The sequence below is a fragment of the Larus michahellis genome, chromosome 1, assembly GCF_964199755.1.
Source record: "Larus michahellis chromosome 1, bLarMic1.1, whole genome shotgun sequence".
NCBI classification, from domain to species: Eukaryota; Metazoa; Chordata; class Aves; order Charadriiformes; family Laridae; genus Larus; species Larus michahellis.
Genome location: NC_133896.1, coordinates 37,554,848 through 37,575,827, shown reverse-complemented (window position 1 = coordinate 37,575,827; position 20,980 = coordinate 37,554,848). Strand labels below are relative to the sequence as shown.

The window sequence follows — 20,980 nt, the reverse complement described above, 5'->3', positions numbered from 1 at the left end:
TGGACCTCATCTTAATGTTCCACCTCAGTACCAAGTGGTGGAGTTGCTTTTGGTATGTGTTGAACGCAGATCTCAAGTGGAGAGTGAACGTCCTTCGAGTTACTGAACAGCTAAAATGACATCCCATTTTCTCAGCTAGCACTACTTAAAGAAAATTTCCTGCCGCAAACGGCATCAAACCAAAGCCCCGAGTTGCCGTGGTTCCTTCGCTTCAATCCCACTGCCCCAAGTAGAGTACAAGTACAAGCCCCTCAGAGCGCACTCGTCAATTACTGAGTCGGTCTGAATTGCTAGAATTAGTATTTTATTGGCATTTCTTTCCCCAGACCAATATCTGTGCAAAGCCTATGAATTTTCCATTGCTTAATTACATCTTAACATGTTGAAAATTCATGCACACAGTTGTGACATTTTAGTCATTTTTGCAGAATGACAGTCCTTTTATTTTTCAGTATTTATTGTTCAGTATACAGCCACGTGATAGACTGAAGCTAAGGAAAAACTGGGGAGAATGATTCACAGTAAAATTTTGAGAAGTCCATTTCTTCTAAATCAAGGCAGAAACAATTCTCATATAGTCCGTGATCAATGACTAAATTCTACGTTATTTTAAATTTACTTAGCACTATAAATAATCATTAGTGACAATACTACTATAACCTGAAAATAAGGCAGGGGCAAGATCTGATCTACATCTGGTTTATATTTATAGTGTTCATACTTGTATATTATTTCATATTCATACACTCGTATAAAACAACAACAAAATAAAACTGTCCCCACAATAATAAACAAGGGTATATTGTACAGCTTGTAAGTTATGGCATACAGTAAAACTCATATAACATCCCATAGGTTATGGGACACATTAATAAATAGACAATGATATGTTAATTCACAAATTTAACACAGAATTTTAAAAGAGAAAGTAGGATATTACATACGATGGGGCCGATACATCATTACTGCTTTTACTCCACTTTAAAATAATGGCACTTTCATGTCATGGGAAACTCAGAAGTAATAGTATAACAAATCACAGTCAACACATACAATTCGGCAGAGATGTAATATTTTAAGAGCAACCTGCGTTTTTTGGAGTGCTTGATTTTGTGACCCTGGAATTGAATTGTTCACATTTAGTTTCTCTGACTGCCTGTTTAATGTATGGGGGGGGGAAAGTACTTAAAGTACTTGTCTTACGGTATTCACCAGCTTTGCTTTTTGATTTGGAAGCAAATAGTCAGCTTATTGCTTTGCCATTGCTCTTTCCCACCAAACCAAAACCAAGCCATGGAAGCCCATGGCAGTCCCATGGGTCCATCCCACTCACGCAGTGGCTGATGTGTTGGCTTTTAACAGTAAGTGGCACCCTAAGTATCTAATCGCTCTATTTATAGAATTTAAAACCCTAAACTACTTTGGAACATTCATATATTTTACCTACTGCTAAGCTGGCAAATATGATTTAATGACATGATAACAGCTTTTAAATCCATTGAAGCCAAGATTTGTCATAATATTCATACAACTACACCTATAGTTGTACCTAATTCCTAACTTTGCAGTGCTGCAACTCTCCAGCAGTAACAGAGATGTATGTATGTACATACGTATCAAAAAAGGAGCAAACCGGTGTTGTGGATGGACTTATGTCTGCTATCCTCATGCTCACTGATTACATTTTTATTAGAAACCATATCAGGAGGGGACTGCTGTGGGAAGAGAAGCACAAAATGCTGCTCAGGAACGTCTGAAGGCAGGTGCCAGGTAGGCAAGTGGTTAATGTCAGACACAAAGGGATGCTTTTGATTGCTAGGGCTGCTTGTGCTTCTGGTAGTCACGGCTTCTCCAGTCATTCACAGAGCGTGATGGTGAGGTCTAATGGGGAAGCTGCGTAACAGTCACAAAAACTGTTAGACCTGTCTGCAATTTGTCCTTCAAGCTTTGAAAGAGACAGGAGGCAGCCACGGAGGGCTGAGGGGTTAAAGGCGGACGGTGGTTTTTATGTCTGAGTTCGATTTAAAGCAACAGTATGCTTCACACTGCAAATCAATGTTTATTTTACCACAGAACCATCAGAATCGACAATGGGGTGCCAGAGTGCATCTTCGCTAATCTATCCCATAACAACACAGCAGCACAATTTTCAAAGACACATATTTATACATCTGGTAACCACTTTTGTCCCCATTACTTAATTAAAGATTAGAAACCCTTTGGGACACACATACACGCGCACACATTTTTATTTTTTTTTTTTAAAAAAAAGCAATACAAATTTTTTCTTGCTGTCAGAAACAGAAAGCGCCATGTGGTACATCATCGTTTCCTGGTCCCACTGTTGCCACTGGCAGACTTATTGAAACTTCTGCTCATCTGTGGGAAGTGTACAGTTGGTGTTCTTTCAGTGGGGCCATACAGCCCTAAATTCCTGGCTGTAGCTGACTTTCGAAGAGGCTTGACACTGGGAAAAGGATTGAAGACTTGAGGCTTTGGGTTCACAGGCTGAGGAGATTTAGCCAGGTTTCCGCTGTCACTGGATGAACGAGAAGACTCTGATAAACGTGGCTGGCCGGACTGATGGGATGTTGACTCAGTATTGGTTTTGTTATCTGAGGTGAGTTCCAGCGCTTCCAGTTTCAGCTGAACCGCTGCCATGGTTGTGCTGCTGTCTGCAGACACTGGCTCAGGCGACTGCCGGTCAGCTTTTCGAGTAGTCCTGTCATCCAAACCTCCTCCTTCTCTTTCTCCAAAGTCCGAATGCTTGGAAGTCTCCTCCTTTGCACCAGGACTATTTGTTTTACAGCTCTCGCTCTGCTCATCTATCAGTCCTACGGTATCCCCGTAGCCCAGCTGGCCTTTGGCCCTAGCAAGATTCTTTCGATGAACTCGTATGTGAGTGCGCCACGGAGAGTTCAGTTTTGTTTTAAGATCTTCTTGGGGAATGGGAGACATCTTCCCTGTAGCGTGACTTGGGATGTGAATAACAGCATTTTTGAGAGACCTGTTATTCAGTTTCATCTTCTTTCCTAAAAGCAGGTGGTTTATCACCGGGGAATGGTTTACCTGAGAAGGGAGGAGGCTGGTAACTGGCCCTTTGTCTGAAAGAAAGTGTTTAAAAGAAACACAGTGCTGTTAAAGATCGAAACAAGTTAATGTTCTAAGGATCCACCACGAAATTTGATGGCTTTCTTGAGGTACAGCAAAGGTTTGTAGGACTGTCTGGTATTCAAAAAATTTTAAAAATTACTGAATTTCTCTTACATCTGTGGGTCGAACAGAAAGCTGTAACTTCTATACTAAACATTCCTTCTATAATAAACAAGAAGCCTCCCTGCTTCTTGCCTACGGGTAAGTCCTGAGACAGGAATACCATGAAAATAAATCATAACAAAAATAACTTCTCACTTTTTGGAACTGAACTGTAACTGGTAGTTTAACATTAGTATTGGCTTCTGATCTTTCCCCTCTCCTGCATTTCTCTCCCATCGGAGGCAATTCAATCCCTGTACAAGGACAGTCAAATAAGCCTCTCCATGAGGCTTGTGTGACTGGAGAATGAACCAATGTATTTTTAATGGATAAACCGCACCAACTCTTTTCTATTGGGTCCTCTTAAACCAGAGCAGTAGACTCAGAATTAGGTAGGTAGATGACAGTTTGATTAAACCACAAACCCAGCCCCGCATCATGATTAGTAAGATTAGAAAGGTTTGTGTTTGGAGGTGAGGGTTGGCAATCGTTGGGAATTAACATTTTACTGTTTGCACTGTTTCTACTGGCTACAGCCTTTGTTCAAAGCAAATACTTTGACAATATTTAAAAAAAAAATTTCCTTACAAATGATGTTAACAAAAAATTTCAGCTCTGTGTATTCAAATGCTCCTGCTAGGACAAGTTTAGGCAATCTAATAGAGGAATAGAAATTCTCCATGGTGACTCATCTCCATGGTTCAACGCTGACTTAGAAAGATGATACCTAAGTGGGGAGGAATGAGTGGGGTGGGCTGTGTTCAGCTTGCACACGCGCTAAAACCTTCAGCTGCACTGCTCGTGCTAAGCCCTACATTTTGAGTTTGCCAATTGGGGAAACAGACTCCATAAGACAGATTACTAATTAACGGACTGATGTCTGGCTCAATCTTCACAGCAGAATCATTATGGCTACATAAACTGCCAGCCACAATGGAACACCTAAGCTAGTTCTTCAGCTGCATAATTTGCCATGCCCAGATGAAATGAGAGGAGTTCAGATAATACGGACCAGCTAGAAATCTACCTGACACTTGGTCTGAAGTGTACTCATCTCCTCGTTTCACTTTTTCCAGTGCATCAGTATGTCAACTCCAAGAATGCCAAAGATTTAAAGTTTTTAATCAGAGAGATCAACGCAATGCACCCAGACAGCAAAGACATTTTTAAATACCATTGTTCAGCTGGTCCCTGGGACCTAAAAAAATCCCAGGGTCGTCATCTTCAGATCCTGACAAAACAAGAAAAAACATCACGTTCTCATTTACAATCTGTCTGTAGGAAGTGGTACCCCTTTACTACTAATGTGTTATATATTCCATCAGTCTCTCTTGTTTTGTCTACGTAAAAGAATGGGTCTCCTATGATGACGTTAGCTTGCAGTAATCAGTAAACGAAGCATGTTTTGATATGTTACCTGCTCTGATATACACATGGTGAACCTGCTGTTGCTGCTTCTTCTTTATCCTGGAATATTGCTTTTTCAGTGCATTAATATCAGTGGTCATACGCTCCATCATCATGCTGTTAAAGGCAGCGTGATACTCGCTTCGGCAAGAGTTTATTGCTCCTGGACTTAATTCTGCAATGTTACTGGAACCCAGACTTTGTTCTTCATTCTGATCTGCACAGAGCGTGAACAAAGTGGACATGAGGAGTAAATTGGCATACTCAAGAGTTCTGCAGATTATCTACAAGGGAATTCTATGTCCAATTCCTATTGTCTTATTTGACTGTACGCTTTAATTAAAAAATTATTATAATATGCACATTTAACAAAGCTGCACTATTTATAATAAGTATTACATTTCTAGAACTACTGCTTTACTGCTTAAGAATGGCAAGGGTTTGAGGGGAGTTTAAAGAGTACAAAAGTCAATTAACATAGCAAGGCAAAGTTATAAGCACAGTTCTTCAGTTACCCAAAATTACATCAAGCTATCACTAAAGTAATTCAGAAACTAATTATGAAAGACACTCAGTTGGTCAAAGAGGAGGCTAACAATGCAAGTTATAAAATACATTACGGTCAAGCAGGCATGGGATTAAACAACTGACCTGGTGATACCAGGAAGAGGCATCAAGAAACAGTTACAGCACCACAGGGAGAAAGCTGCTAGTAGCAACAAGAGGGATAAGCACAGAGCAGCTGAGGTTCAGGCAACTTGAAAGCATCTCTGATCAACAGCTGCAGAGCAACAGCAGCCGTGCAATTTATTTTCACAGCTGTTTCTGATGCACCACCAAACTGGCACTCCAGGGTCAAGGGGATAATTCTTTTTCAAGGGATGTTTGTTTGGCTTTGGCTTAGTTTGCAACAGCAGTTTGATGTTCTGACTAAGTGCTCGCTTGAAGCGGCAGGTAGAGACGTACAGTCCCTCAGGAAGGAAAAAACACACCACCACAGCAATCAAGAGGAAAATTACAGCTTATAGGTCTCAGCAAAAACAAGCCACAAGAATGATGATGTGTAAATCAGGTAACAGCAACTGCTACATCAGTCTGTGGGGAGGGTGGAGGATAAATAGTTACAGCCTCTCCCAGGATATCATAAAATCACTGTTGATCCAGTACCATTTCATAAAGGCTGCAGGTTAATAGAATTATCCGCTTTTCTTGTATGGATCAGAATTTTGCTCTGTTTGTAGAGCTTGCACAGGTGAACATGCAATTCTGTCAGAAATTTCATTTCAACGTGGAGGGATTTGAAAAATAGTGACATTTTGTCAGAACACCCTAAACCCTACCCAATTTTATAAAAACATGAATATAGCCAAAACGTATAACAGTCTGAAGGTTTGGCCAAAAGAGTGGTGAAAATGACCTACAGAATTCACCCACTGCTGACAGGTTCCAGTATTAGCCACGCATATGCTACAAAAGGCCAAGATTATTTATTACATGTACACTCTTCATAAAATGCTGACTACCTAACAGCTTTCTTGGAAACAAGCATGGATTTAGGGTGGACTTTTTTTCCAAACGCATGCTTCTTTTTTTGTGGGCAGGCAACACTATGGGGTTGATTTTTTAACCATCACCGTAGCCAAATCCTTAACACACATTGTCATTTATTGTATACATGCAGCCTTCAAACCTGACTTTGAAGACATGTTCATGGACCGCAGAGCAAGTAATTTGGTACCTGCTGTAATCTCTACACGAATATAAAATACAATTTTCATAGCAGCTTTCACAGAGGAAGCTATAGACAATTTCTTCAAGGTCATGCAGATTTAACTATGTTTTCCAAAATGAACAAAAGCACCTTTACCTTTCATCTGTTTTTGGTATTTTTGGAGCTCTGGTGCCAAAAACCCACTTAATGGTCCAAGACAGCCAATTGCATTGGCAATTGAGTCTTCATCATCTAGGTCATTCTCCTCATCACTGTCTCTGGTTCTGCCTAGCCTTCTGTCAAATGAGAACGTAAGAGAAATAAGAAAGAGATATTCTTAAATATGATAATTACCAAACATCTTTATGTTCTTTAGGAGCATACAAGGGACGATGCCACTTGCCTTTTCACTATCTGTGTAGGGTAAACAATAACCCTATATGCCATAAGCAACGCATTTCAAACTTACCCTGAAAGTGAAGTTGATTTAACTGCTGCAGGGAAAGGAGTAATGTTGTATGTGTACTTCTCCCTTAATTCTGCCAGCTGTGGGAAGGGAAACTGAGCCATGGTATAAACAGTCTAGGGGAAAAAAAGAAAGAAAAAATGCACTTTTAAAAATTTTGCTTTAACTAACAGTGCCACAAAAGATTTTTTTTCCATGAACAGACTTTCACAGTCTTGCAGGATTAAAGGCTGCATATTCTCATGTGCTGCAAGAAAATGGAAATGGTCTAGTTTTATGATTCAGCCAGTATTTCCTATAAGAAAAGTAACGACTGACTCACTAGAAAGATACATGGTTTAGAGGAAAAAAAAAAAAAGGAACGGATAACATGAGATGTAGGGTCATTTTAAACTCCTGTACTTATTTAATAATCATTGTCAATCCTCTCCTTGCCAGCACACCAGAAATCCTCCTCCTCCAATTATGATTTCACTTACATGAATGCATCATTGAGGTTTTGAGGATCTTCCAGAAGACCTACGTTTCTGCTCAAGTATTCAACAATGTATTGTCACTAGCATAGACAGGAAGGAGCAAATCCTCACTTGATGTGGACAGTTAACAGACCCGTTACTTCACCTGAGCAGCTCCAAGAGCTTGTGTGAAGGAAATCACTTCACCACAAAAAAATATGGCCAAAGAAGAAGGACCCAACATTATGCAGCTAACTTTTCTCCTCTCGGTTTCTGGGTTTGATTGTTGTTTTGTAAAGGTTTTTTGGTGTTTTGTTTTAGGGGTTTTTTTGTGAGGTTGTTTTGTGTTTTTTATGGGGGGTGAGGGAGGTGGGGTAGTAGTCGTTGGTTTTTTTTAAAAGGCATTTGTTCTATGGTGAACAAAGAAACGACTCTGCAATTCTCTGAACTCAGCACATAGTCCCCAGAACGTTAAACAAGGCCATAAAAGCCTCTAATACATTTTATTTACTTCAATACTCAGAGTTAAAGAAGATCAATAGCTGCAAATGCACTTGCTTTAGGCATTATTTTTGTAGTAACAGAATGTGTGTCGCCAGCCAACCCCGCAGAAAGACACATCATATTCATTGTAATATCACTGCTGATTTGTTCTTACCTATTTTAGTTGCCCTTTTTCCCTGTTTTTGTACACTTATAACTATTCAGGGCTTTCAAATTACTGACACACAATTCACTGTGTGTCAGAATGTCAGAAGTAAAAAGAAAAAAATAGCCAAAAAATAATTTCTCACAGTTTCTCTGAAATATTAAAGCTGTTCCCCGTCTTGAAAATTAAATGTCTTCTGAAAGATGGCAAAGAAAAAAATTCTAATTAGCTATGACAGGAAATCTTCACTTACATTTTTTTTTTCCTGTGCTATTAAGTCAGTGACATTTTCATCTGAAGGCAAACTGCCTCAATTAAGATGAAAGGAAATTTTGAACAGTTTCTCCATAATCCATTCTTGAACTGTGCCTTGTCTGTGCTAAATACACTAAGGAAAACTGCAAACATGAATTCAGTACTAGACCTTTCCCGACAGAAGAAAAAAAAAAAAAAGTGTCACTAACAGCAATGATTTATGCAACGAGGAACAGGAAGGACACTCCTGGCTGGATCAGGCACAGGGATCAGTGCAGTTCAACAGCTTTCTGCATGAAAATGCTTTTACAGTTCAAGCCATGCACAGACTCTAAGGCAAAGGAGAAAGCCTACAAAAACGCAGAGCATGAATTGGAAGCTTTGCCACTCTGTGAAACTGCAATGCTACTGTGAAAGACAAATACTCTCTAGGGCTTAAGCAGCGATATCCCGGCAGTCTAGCAGACGAAGGAATTTTATGATCTGGAGAAAGACCTACCTCTGGCCCAACATGTCTGCCTGCTTGTTTGATCTCCACCACACTTTCCTGTTGGGTTTTTTTCCCCCCATATGTCTCAACTCTCTCCCTTCATAGAGAAGGAGGTGTGTCTGGAATTTATTTCTGCTCTTTATGTCAACAGCCTTTTTCAGGTAACTTGTTCCATATGCTAGTTACCCTTTAAGTGGAACAGTCGACACTGAGCCCTCCATTTACTCCTTGCACCTACTGTTTTAGATTACGCTTTTAGCTATTGCCTGTCTCCAATCCGTGTCTCTTCCAGACCCTGTGCAACTTCTTTCATTTAGCATACACATTTTTAACTTAATTACTTGTTATCAGATTATAACTGGAGGCCTCACTTGCCAGCTGGCTATGAGATTCACAGACAAATTTTATGCTGATGTAAGTGCCACTGGAAATTTAAAAAAAAAATATTGTTAATCACCACTTGTGATCTCCTCACAGCAATGCTTCAGAGTCAAAGCATCCTGTTCCTAGTTTGTACACAGCCTTGGATGCCATTTGATTAATTCTGGTGAGCTGTGCCAGAGGGAAACAGCCTACCCATACAAAGCATGATGCAGCCGAACTTATTATCTTATTTATGGCCATAAGGGACAGATCCTGGGAATAAGAAAAAAAAGACAAGGAAAAAAACCCTCTCGTCTCACCTCAAATCAGTAGCATTTGTCACTCCTTTGCCTTACCCTAAAAATGCAAAGCTACCCACACCCTCAGCAGAATACCGTACAGAAGGTTTTGGGCTGTGGCTTCTAAAACAGGGTAAGCAGTTTTGCCATTGCAGACAGCTCAAACACTCTTAAGAGCCACCCCACACTGGTTTAAGGCTCCTCTCTCTTTTCACTTTCACTAAGAAAATAAAACAAAAAGCAAAACCAAACCCATAAGAAAACAAAGTGCTACTAGTGAATACCAGGAAATCAGAGTAGCTGTCTACAGGAGACAGTCTAAAATGCTAGGGTACTACAGAGGGATTAATCCCTGTTGCCCTCCACCACAGTAAACACGCAGGGATTCCTCTCCTTTTCCTGTTTGCTTCTTATCTCCTCTGTGCCGGAATGTTTCTAGGCGTACAAACTGAATTAGTTTAGCTGCTCATAAAAACGCTCACTTTCTGAGAAGACATGAAAGTATATACTCAATCTAGCACATGCTGTTTAGAATATATGCAGGCACCTGTCGTACAGCCTTCTATCTCCATGTTTGAACGAAAGATTATTAATAGGCCAATAAAATGACATTACTGAATACGGTATTTGTTTAACTTCTAGCCCTGAATACATACCCAGTCTAGCATCTGATGTGTACAGCCCTTACCCTTTATTTACCTAAACCGTTCCATCTGAAAAAGGAGGAAGCTCTAAGCTTGCTTGCTCCTCCAATCCCTCCATGCTCTCCTCAGCATGACATTGTAAGAACTCTTGCAACGCAAGGGCCAAATCTGCAAAAGCTTTAAGCCCACAGTCCTAGGTAATGTACTGTCTGCATGGGAGGAGAAAGGCAGGCATTTTTAACGATAAACTTGCAGCAAGTATACATGCTGGTGGAGAGAATGAGGACAGGAGTCCTCTCATCTACTTTAGACATCTGCTCCTTCAGCACTTGGCCCTAAAGCCTTACCTCCCTCTTTAAACTACCAAAGGAAGGGCTTTCTAGAGCACAATTTGTTTTCTAGTGGTGGAGAAGGGCCTGTTACTCTTCACCGGCTTAAGTGAGCCTGCACAAGTAGTTCAGATGCAAATGTAAGCATCGTGCAAGCCTAAAGTGAGGTGACTGCCACCAGCAACCTTTACTGAAATGTGTAGGGAAGGCAGAGCAGAATATTAATCCTTTCCTGCAGTAGGATACCAATCCTTGAGCCCCTTTGTAAAGAGTATTAGACGTAAATTCATGGATCTGATTTTGATGGGCGGGAGTGGGGGGGTGGGGGGCCGCAGCGGCGGACGGTGTGGAGAAAGAACAATTTGTAAACAAAGCAGTCCAAACGTTCATCTCTGTCTGACTCCTCCGAAAAAGCCTAGAGCAATTTAAAAAACAGTGTCTTCAAGCAGCCCGGGTCCTTTCATTAACGCAATGGTTCATATTTCTTTATTTTCTTCTCCAATGCAGAGAGAATTGTTCAAATGCAGCAGGCAAGCACATGGTGGCATTCGTATCCCCTAATGGTAAACACCTGTAGCACCTAACTCCACTTACAACAAAGAGAGCCTCGAGTGAACACCTCAGGTGGAGATGGCTACACTGCCAGCGCCTGCATTTCACCTGAAGAATGCTATCTTAAAAACAGACGCACTGCTTCTCTATGCAGAAAACTTAAACCTCCCACATTCTCCGTATCAACAGCAATGCTATCCTACCTACCTTAATGCTCCTATCAGTGTCACAAAATACACACATACACTATGAATACTTTGCACCAAGTGCTTATTTTTTTGCTGAAGCACAAAAAGACTGATAATTCATTATACTTGTATTTGCAACAGCTAAAAAACCAAAAAGATCCTTCCATCCCTCCAACCAGTAAGTTACCTATGCCTTATCTTCTATTACACACAATGGTGAAGAAAGAAATCCCCACTGAGTCACTAAAACCCACGTCAGCTTTCCCAACATTATTCTTTGTCACAAGTGCCACATCTTGATTTTGTACTGCGCTTGACATCAGGAACTGAAACACAATGAATATGAGAAGGCGTCACCTTGGGCCACCCTCCTCATGCATCCTCAATATATGAACTGCCTTGTGAGAAACCTTAACGCTTATTTTAAAAGTGTGCAAGTACCTCTGACCAGCTGCATTTCCATTTTTGAAGCAAAACAAAGCCACAAGTGCTCACCTCTCATTCCTAGACCTCCCCCATTGAACAAAAAAACCCATCAATAACAAAAGCCAAAAATCTGAAAGTGATCCTTTACTTCATCAGACAATGGAAGTGTATTATCCCAGACAGTCAATAAGTTTTGCTTCCAATAATAAGTAACAGAAGTCACCTGCTAACTCCTCTAATAAACTCATCCAACTTCATATACTGAAATTGACTTCTCCTTCCCCTAAATCACATAAAAAATTTCAGATTAATTATGTGCTCTGAATTTGCACCCATTTAATCACCATATTCTAACTCATCAAAAGCAAAGTTGCAGAACCATAGCATGAAGTCTTTATAAAACATCTAAGTAGACAACACCTCAAGGATATCAGGAAAAGAAAGTGTAAGTGCAAATCAATACAATTATATCTGTAATACTAAAGTCCCTCTCCTTTCCCAGAACAATGTGGATCTTTGTTCTCATAAAATGACGTATGCTTTAAGAATTCAGGGACTGCAATTATCTACAAACGTCTTTGTTTGTAGTTCACTGACGACTGTTCATAGCTTTTTTTTTTTTTTTTTTTTTTTAAAATGATGAAGGATATTTTTCCCTTCTCACTTGATAAACTCTTGTCTCCCGGTGTCTGCAGAACGAAAAGGACACAACGTAATAAATAACTGGCCAAAACATAAAGATAAAACACCCTAAAAATTATAACTACTAAAAGATTCTACATCTTACTTGCGTAAATCCAATTGGACATTATATCACAACAAACTTTCAGCTGTCAACATACAACCAATTTTTTAATCAAACGGAGCCTAGTGGTTCTCTATACTCAATGTATAAGACAAGATTTTAGCTTTAACTGCAAGTCATCTATTTGTTCCATTGACATGCTAGCTCAACTTAGTTATCTTAAACTTATATTCCTGGAAGAGATCAGGTTTCTGCAGTACCTGAACAAAAGTGTCATTTGTTAGAAATCAGCACCTAAAGGATTCACAGAAAATACTAACAATAATTATATCACAATTACTCACCTGCATGAGTTCATTGCTGTCAATCAGACTGTCTTCCAGCATCTCCTGGGTCAGCTTGCCCATGGTACTGTAAAACTCATCTGCAGTTTCACAACACTCTATTTGCCTACATCAAAATACATGTTGATTTTTTATTTTACTTTTACATACGATTATACACCTCCAAGCCAAAAGTGAACTTTCTGTTATCATAACATACGCCCTTCCATTAGTCGCCTTAATTCTTAAGTTTATTGTAATCCTACCTACACTTCCAAATAATAAAACTGTGCACATTACATTGGAAATACTGTTGCAGTAAAAGGATGTACTGAGCACAGTAAGCACACTTACTGTCCTGACTGCTGACGGTAAAGGATTCATGCACGTCCAGACAAGTTATTCCTTCTGCCCCTTTCACTTCTACAACACGAGAATCAATAAATCCTGCCTCCTACTAGCACAAGGGAGCTCCCTGCTCAAAACAGGAGCATAAAGATTTCTTGACTGCCTTGTCACCCATTCTTCACTGCTGAATTCACTGGCTGAACTGTCTTTTTGTCAGACAGGAACACACTCGCTGTCCAAAAAACATTCTGGTGGAGTAAATTAAGTATAGGTGTATTTATATATGTCATTGTATTCAAGAGAGCTGAGCTCACACAATGCATAATGAAGGAAAATTCACTCATAATCCTGCATACTTGTGAAAGCTATTTCTGAATTAGAGATGCAGACTTTTTTTGTTTGTTTTTTTTTTTGTTGTTGTTTTTTGTTTTGTTTTGGATTTTTTTGTTTAGTTTTGGGGTTTTTTTGAGTTGTTTGTTTCCCCCCCACACTTTTCTTTGAATTTTCTAAAAACACAGAATCACTCACAGAGTGTCAGCTAGAGGAAGATAAATATGAGTAATATGCTTTTGTGAGTTGCTCTTCTACATACATTAGGGTCAGCTGCTAAATATCCTCTCTTGTCAAGTGAAAAATTTGTTTTACTTCTATCCCAAACAAGTGCATTGCTGGCTACGTGTTGTAGCCTCCCCTGTAAAATACAGCTGCTGGAATGATCAAAAAAGTACACAGCCTTTTTTCTTAAGGATTAGAAGAGGAAGCTTCTGTTGATCTCCAATGTCTGAAGAGAACAGCCCTTTAACTATGAAACCCCTACTGAAGTCTTAACATAGTTTAGCTAAAAGAATGATTAAATAGTTAAAAAAAAAAGGAGCATAGAAACAATGGGTATGTAGCCAATTATCACAAACTTACTGCTTGCTCTCCCCAATACCTGCAGTCTCTCATGACCTCCACATACTGCTTTCTCTACTGCACCTATTTTTAAGCCTCCCCATTCCTTCAGTCTCCCTCAGAACAGAAGAATGATTGAACCACCCACATTTTAGGAAAAGCACTTCACGCCCCATTTTCACGTCTAGAAAGACGGTCTTGAAAAGTATGAAGATCATGAGACTATAACCACTGTTTCAGGCCCCACTTCTTTAAATCCCCCCGTTTTATTTCTAGTGGAGAAGAAAGAGGAACAAAATCTCAGTCCCCTCCCAGCAAAGACCAATCTTTTACTTCCTCATCTCATTTGATATCACTAATCACAAGCCTAGTGAATTTCAATTCTTATTCAGTTTTACTGAATCATCACCTTTTGGGTCTCTAGTTATCACACCAGTGTCCCTTTCTGTTAATTGCCCCCAAATCTCCCAGACCTTCTCCCATTCCCCACAAACAATAGTTACAAGGTATGCAATGTGAACGGCTTATTCTTTTGGACATACTCTTACAGATTTATTCATTCTGTTCCTTCCAATTTTTATAAAACACGTTTCATTTTTGCTTTAAGCTCCATGGTAAAAATCTTCAAAGCAGTGACTTTCTTTTTTATCATGTTATGAGGTGGAACATTTTTAATTACAGCTTTTAAGTGCACAGAGACCCACTGCAATAGGACCTTTTATCTAAAGGTATGGTACAAAGTAATAAAGCACAATGGGACTACATACAGCTTAATCCTAATGCAAATGATTCATGCAAGTTTAATTCATGAACTGAACAAATAAAGCTCTTAGGAAATTATTATTCTAATTATTATTCTTCGGATTAAAAATTAAATATACTACACAAAGTCTCTTACAATGCTACTGGCCTGCAGTGCTAATTTATTCAGAAAGAAAAAAGAAATGAAACCTCCAAGGGCAGAGCTAAACATAAATCCCAGGGGTTCATTCTCAGGGGAAGAGGAAGGCGAGTGCTGATAGGCATCACAAGAAAACTTTCATGCAGCTGCTGATGCCAGCTGAAAAAAGTTTCCAGCTGAACTAACATCTGCTCGACCTGTCAGAGCTCACACCTCCCACTGAAGCCAGTGACAAAACTCATTTCTCCAGGAGCACCGTACACTTTGGAATGCAAATATTTGCTATGACAACACAGGAGTTTAGAAGAACTAACCATCTCTTGTGTTCTGTCCTATGTGGTGAGTTTCCAAGGCCATAAAGGACTATAATAGAAACCTGACTGGCATGTGCTTAAAAGCAGAGAATTTCAGGTAAATTTGTCTGCAGGCCTTAACAGAAAAGAACCATGTAACACTAAATCATTCTCTTCATAATATTGAACTCTCTTCTTGGCTATAGCCAATGGGCTCAAATCCTTAGGTCTCTAAACGAAAATAAGGGAATTAACATCCCCAGCTTCAGGTAACCAACTAAATTAGCTAGTCACCCTCAATTCTCTCTGTATGTCTTTCCACAGAGTATTTACCAGCTCCCTCAAAGGTCTATGTTCTGGAAAGTCTAACCAACCTTTTAGCATAGCATGAAGACATTATACACAGCCAACGCAAACAACGGAGACATTTCCTGCAGCAAGGGTCAGTTAATTATCATGCCCATTCTGACACGATGGGGGAGCCATAGAGGCACCTTCATTCTGCTTTGAAAAAGCTGCACATTCTACTGAAAGATTGCATCCTGTTTAGAATTGAGAACACGCTTTTCAGAGCAACGTGAGTGACACACATTCCTCATACTGAAAAGAAAAATCAGATAAAAATGACCACTTACTCTCCCAACTTTGCCCAGATCGCCAAAGCTACTCTCAGTATAATTTCAGAGCCTTCAAAGAATACTGAATCCCAGATCTTCAGAACTGTATGGTTAGGCAGGCAAGTGGCAAAGAGGGTCAGAAACCACTGCATTGTGAAGACATTTGTAAGTGGGGGTTCATAGCCTCCTGAAATTTAAAAAAAAAAAATCTGTTTAAAATAATTGTAATTTACTATTATTTTACAAGAAGTATATGCTTCATACTGAAATCTACCAGACATTCTAGTACCTCTGTTATTGCTAAAAAATTACTTAGCCTGCAGCTGCCCAAAGATAAGCCGAGAAAAAGAGCGATGGAAAGATGACACACTTAGTCACCTTTCATTCTGCTGCACTGCAAAAAGCTTTAAGCAGCAGCATTGGTTTTGGACTGTAAACCCTGGAAAACACCATCACGCTTGTTTTTTTCTCTTATATTAGAAAGATTGCTTTTCCTTCCCCAAAGCCATATGAGCTAAAAGCTTTTATTAAAAAATAAAAAAAAAACCAAAACAAAAAACTTCCCCAAACCCTCTGCATTTCTTCAGAAACTAACGTCACAAGAGGTCTTATCTACAAGAAGGTGAAGGTGACTGTCTCTGTAAAGTCTTCTCTACTGTTTTAATATCTTGATGTGCTGCCAGCCTAGCAGAATTGACTACAACACATTCAGTTTCCCCTTTGGCTTGTTAAGTTTCAAACGCGATTTAGTATTTCAGGCTGAAAATCTGAAGTTTTACTTTCTTGTTATGCTCGGAGAACACTTTGTGCATCCCATTGTCAACTGATGCACTGAAGGCCGTGACCAAAGAGGCTGCTGCCTGCGAAAACACTTTCAAACAGCAGATACCTCCTTGATACCCATTCTTTGTTTTTATACAATTTGGGCACAGTCACAGTTTATTTACATGGAACATGATAGCATGTCTTTTCTAAGATGGAACTCAGGGTGCACTTATCTTCCAGACTGAAGAAAAGCCCAGCCAACCAACAACAAAACACCTACTCTCCCCAAAACACTCCCAAATAAAAGAGCTCTATCTTGTTTTCTAAAAAAAAAAAACAAAAAACAAACAAACAAGTCTGGAGGGAATGCTATACCAGAAAAAAAATAAATAATAAAAAAAAAAAATCACAGTGCAAAGCCCGTTTTCAGGTAGCAACCCAAGAAGCACTTACGAGTTTTGCACCTGTGTATTGCTAAGCATCTAGGTGAAGAAATACTAACCAGCCGCCATTGGCTCCCACGTTGCAGCTCTTCCTAGAACAGCTATGTAAGCTAGCCACTAGAAGGAGCAATGGTAGGACTGGTATCTTGAGCTAAGGCAAGGAATGACCTTTGCGAGGTAGCCCTTGTACTAAGCTGTGTGTTACAGTGTTGTCACTCCATAGATTTCATATCCTTGTCAACACAATTCTGTTTGCAGTTAGTGATAGAACCAACATATTTCCCCTTTATTTTTTTCCTGAGAGTGCCACCTATTCATGTTAAGATTATCAGTAACGTAAACCGTCATCTTTCACCTTAAAAATTTAAAATATACATTCTAAGCAATAAACTCAAGTAAACACTCACATATTTTTAAACCAGTGCTCAGATGAAACAATAGGAAAAACTAATTTAATAGCATTTTCTGTTGAACCTACCTCCACTTTCTCTGTTAGCAGCTCTTTGCAGGGTGTCTAAGTGCTGGGACAGTTCAGGAAGCTTCATTCGTAAAAGATCTCGGAAAACAGCCATATCCACAGAGAGAGCACGGAGATTATTGACAAAATAGCTATCAGGAAGCACCTTATCAATTAGGTAAATCATGATCTGTGGGGGAAATTAAATATAATCATGTAGGACCTAAAGGGCTAGTTATTTTCTAGGAATAACAGAAAAAAAAATATAGAATTTTAAAGTTCTCAGTTCACTTAAGAATGGCTTGGAGCCAGTGGCAACACATGCCTCTGGTATCTCCATTTGTAGGGGGAGAAAACATTATCATTTTAACCACTCACAGCTACTCTAGGTATCCACAAGCAATCAAGGTGAAAGGCCTCTTGAAGGTGTCCAGAATTTATGAACCATTAATGAATAAAATCAATGTCACAGTAAGCTATGCCCCAAATTGGGACCATTACTCAAGCCAAAGACACCTTTTGGCACTTCTGATGCTGTGTGTTTATGAGATTCTCCACACTGTTGGGAAGTTCCACTGTCCCTCCCTCTGGTTGTTAACTGACACAACTACAAGACCGATCTTCCACATCATCTTTTTTTCCCCCCTCTCCAAAATGCGAGATACTGTTCTTTAAAATAAACGCTCCACACATTTTACTGTGATGAGTTACCATGTGCTGCACTTCATCTTGTCGCTTTAAAAGGTGCTAAATTAAGCAGCATGAGACATTTCAAACAGACATCTGCTTCAAGTGAGACAGCTCAACTACATGGGTGGTAATGTATTATTAACTGGATACTGTGAAACCTTCTTGAGAATGAACAAATGCAACAAAGAAATATGCAGAAGTTGATGTATATCATCAGCCCAACAGAAGATGCTGACCTTCACTTCATGATCTTTTACAATCTGTATTTGTGTTTTCATTCATTTCATATGTCATACGCCATAAATCCCTACCTTAAAGAAACCATTTTATAAAGGATTTTTCTCCCTTCCCATTGAGTGGTATTACTTCAGAAATCTCCGACATATGAGAGCATAGGAAAGGACAGAAATCTTTTTGCAACACTGAAGTCCATTCTGTTTCACTGGCACGTGAATTATTTTGAGAATGTTTTTTTAAAAAAGCAGCTTATGTATTTACCAGTTTGCAATAGATACTTCCTTCATGACACATCTCTACATATTTATTTTTATTATTTGACTTCGTAATATTTCCCCACAATAATGTCGAGGAAAAAATGGTTTTTAAGTTTCAGTATCTATAAGACTTTTATGCATTCTTTGACAGCTTCTACACATGTAAGCTGTGATTTTCTTGCTTACCACAGTTTCAGTAGGCTAAATTTGAGGTGTCTTCAGAGATTTAACTTAAACATGGTTACCTTAACTAGTAAAGACGCAAGCATCCCTGGCTGGGCTACCATGTTGGCTCCTGTGCTGTTAAAGCCCCATGATGTCCACAGTACCAGCTGTTTCCCAGCCTCTGGCAGACAATTCCCAAAAAAGGAGCTTTTGTTTGTAACATCCTTCCCAGAAAGGGGACCTGACTGGTGAACCCCGAGAATCCCCTTCCTCCCTTAACTCCTAGACCCTGCAATAATCCAAACATAGCTTCCCCATAGCTCCAGTCCTGAGGACAGCTTTACAGGCAACAGCCTCTACAGCTGTTTGAAAGTCACTCATCACTTGTTTTAGACGGCATGGTGACTACAACAGAACAGCTACGTGCTAACCCCCAATTCCTTTTTTTTTTTTTTTTCCTTACCTTGTTCCTTTTTGGTTGTGTTTTCCGCCCCCCCCCCTTCCCTTTTCCCCCCTCTCACTTCTCAGGAAATTCCAACTCTGCAAAGCCCACACACTAGGCTTGGAAAAGAAATCACTTTCTTTTCCATTTTTATTTTTGTCGTGTAAGACCCATTTTGGTGCTAACCAGCCTTCAGTACTTTACCTCCCCAGGGCAGTCTGGCGCCATTCCATTGTCTCCTTCGCTCAAGGAGCCTGACTCCACTCACAGTAAAAGACAATCCAATAATATAAAGATGCACACAGTTCTTATATTCAATTTGGACTTCATAAACCTTGGGCAATCATATTTCCTATATTATCATAATGTGTTTTAGGAGCTTCTGGACAGTATAAGATGACAATAAAATGTGATAAATTATAGCTAAAAATACCGAGGAAATTTTTAGCAAGAATTATTGAATGGAAATTTTATTCTCTGATATAAAGTAGGTATATTATGGTATTTTCTTCCTATTACAGGCAGTTCTCTAGAATGAAATACTAAATACCAGCTTGCTGGATTCTGCTATCACAAGCTCTATATATTTTAGGAGCTCTGAGTGAATTTAAATATTTACCATAGTTAAATCAGTGTCTAAGTCAAAACAGACAGCTTAGTATCTCAAGAGTCACAGTCACCTTTTATTAATTTGACCCCAACTCACATATATGAGCAAGTTTACCTAAGGAAATTTGCACATGATCTTGGCAAACCTTAAACCATGTCCCATAGTAAACCGTATTTCCATTTTCTGACGTATTATAAATTTCATGAAGCTTTCTTTTAATTAGAACAGAAAAGGTCTACAAAAATAAAACATTGCATGACTAATATAGCCCAGAAAGTGTCTTCAAAGTGATTTACTTTCATTTTAAATATTTGTGTCTTCCTAGAATTTGCTTTAAAATGCAGCAGGTTTATTAACTGCCTCACATGCTATTGCTACACAAGAGGCTGATAACGGAATCTGAAGGTTTCAGCTTCCTATGGTGTTTGGAAGCAGATTTGGAATTATGGGATAAGATATTCTAAAGTCAGTAGGAGTGTTCCCATTTATTTTTACTATGGCCAAGCCCTCATTAGTTTCTGTTTGAAAAAAATTTAACAGTTATAATATTCAAACTGTTCATTTTAGCTCAGAGAGAACAACGAACAATCCACAGATATAAGTTGGTTGACTCCTTTGAGTCCTGCTCTTTTGGGCAGCCTACAAAATTCATGCACTGGTTGATTCTGAAGTTCTAACTAAAATCAATTTTCAACACTGAAAAAAAAATATTTTACTCACTTTCAGGGCATCCCCTTCATTGCCCTCCATTACTTCCAGAATAAGCGCAGCTAGTATGTTAAATCCTTGACAATAGCCAACAGATTTATTCCACCTGGCATAAGCCAGCAAAACGCGTTTTAATACCACTCGATCTTGCTCTGCCTCCTGGCCACAGTAAGAACTACAACCAGTTCGGTGAAGGTCCTTTAAAGAAAAAGACAAGAAGAGACAGTAAAGATGTGCATCTTTCTTCCCCCTTTAGCTCTCCTGCCTGTCCCAATTTTCCTTCCACCTCCACCCTCCCAATACACACTCCCAAAGTTGATGACAATGTTTCTTTTTTAATCTGTAAACCTTTAGCTTACTGAAGAAAAATAGGTTCAGCAAGCTCTTAAATAAACAAGTTACCTAAAAGATGTTCATATGAAGCTGAACATCACAGAAGATACTAATAGATATCTACCTTTCAAAGAGGCAAGACAACAGCTTCATAATTGAACAAAAAAGAGCAGCTGTTTTTATCGAAGTGTAAAAGAACTACTAGGCAACTAAATTTTCAAACAATAAAAAAAACCCAGAAAGAGTGTCTTTGAGATTTAAGG

General features: G+C 39.3%; 1 protein-coding gene across 5 annotated transcripts in view; it reads right to left on the bottom strand.

The window, feature by feature from the left end:
- Window positions 1–283: 283 nt before the first annotated feature.
- The window catches only part of TBC1D30 (TBC1 domain family member 30), a 54,324-nt gene continuing 33,627 nt past the window's right edge, over window positions 284–20,980 (bottom strand). For 2 of the 5 annotated variants that reach the window (XM_074572405.1, XM_074572437.1), the window contains 9 exons: window positions 20,397–20,582; window positions 17,297–17,465; window positions 15,629–15,797; window positions 12,579–12,684; window positions 6,843–6,955; window positions 6,530–6,669; window positions 4,673–4,879; window positions 4,430–4,486; window positions 284–3,104 (listed from right to left, as the gene is read on the bottom strand). In XM_074572405.1, the coding sequence (XP_074428506.1) occupies window positions 2,323–3,104; window positions 4,430–4,486; window positions 4,673–4,879; window positions 6,530–6,669; window positions 6,843–6,955; window positions 12,579–12,684; window positions 15,629–15,797; window positions 17,297–17,465; window positions 20,397–20,582 (1,929 nt within the window). In that variant the 3' untranslated portion in view covers window positions 284–2,322. The remainder of the gene's footprint in view (window positions 3,105–4,429; window positions 4,487–4,672; window positions 4,880–6,529; window positions 6,670–6,842; window positions 6,956–12,578; window positions 12,685–15,628; window positions 15,798–17,296; window positions 17,466–20,396; window positions 20,583–20,980) is intronic. The other 3 variants (XM_074572426.1, XM_074572448.1, XM_074572414.1) reach the window with 2 other exon arrangements.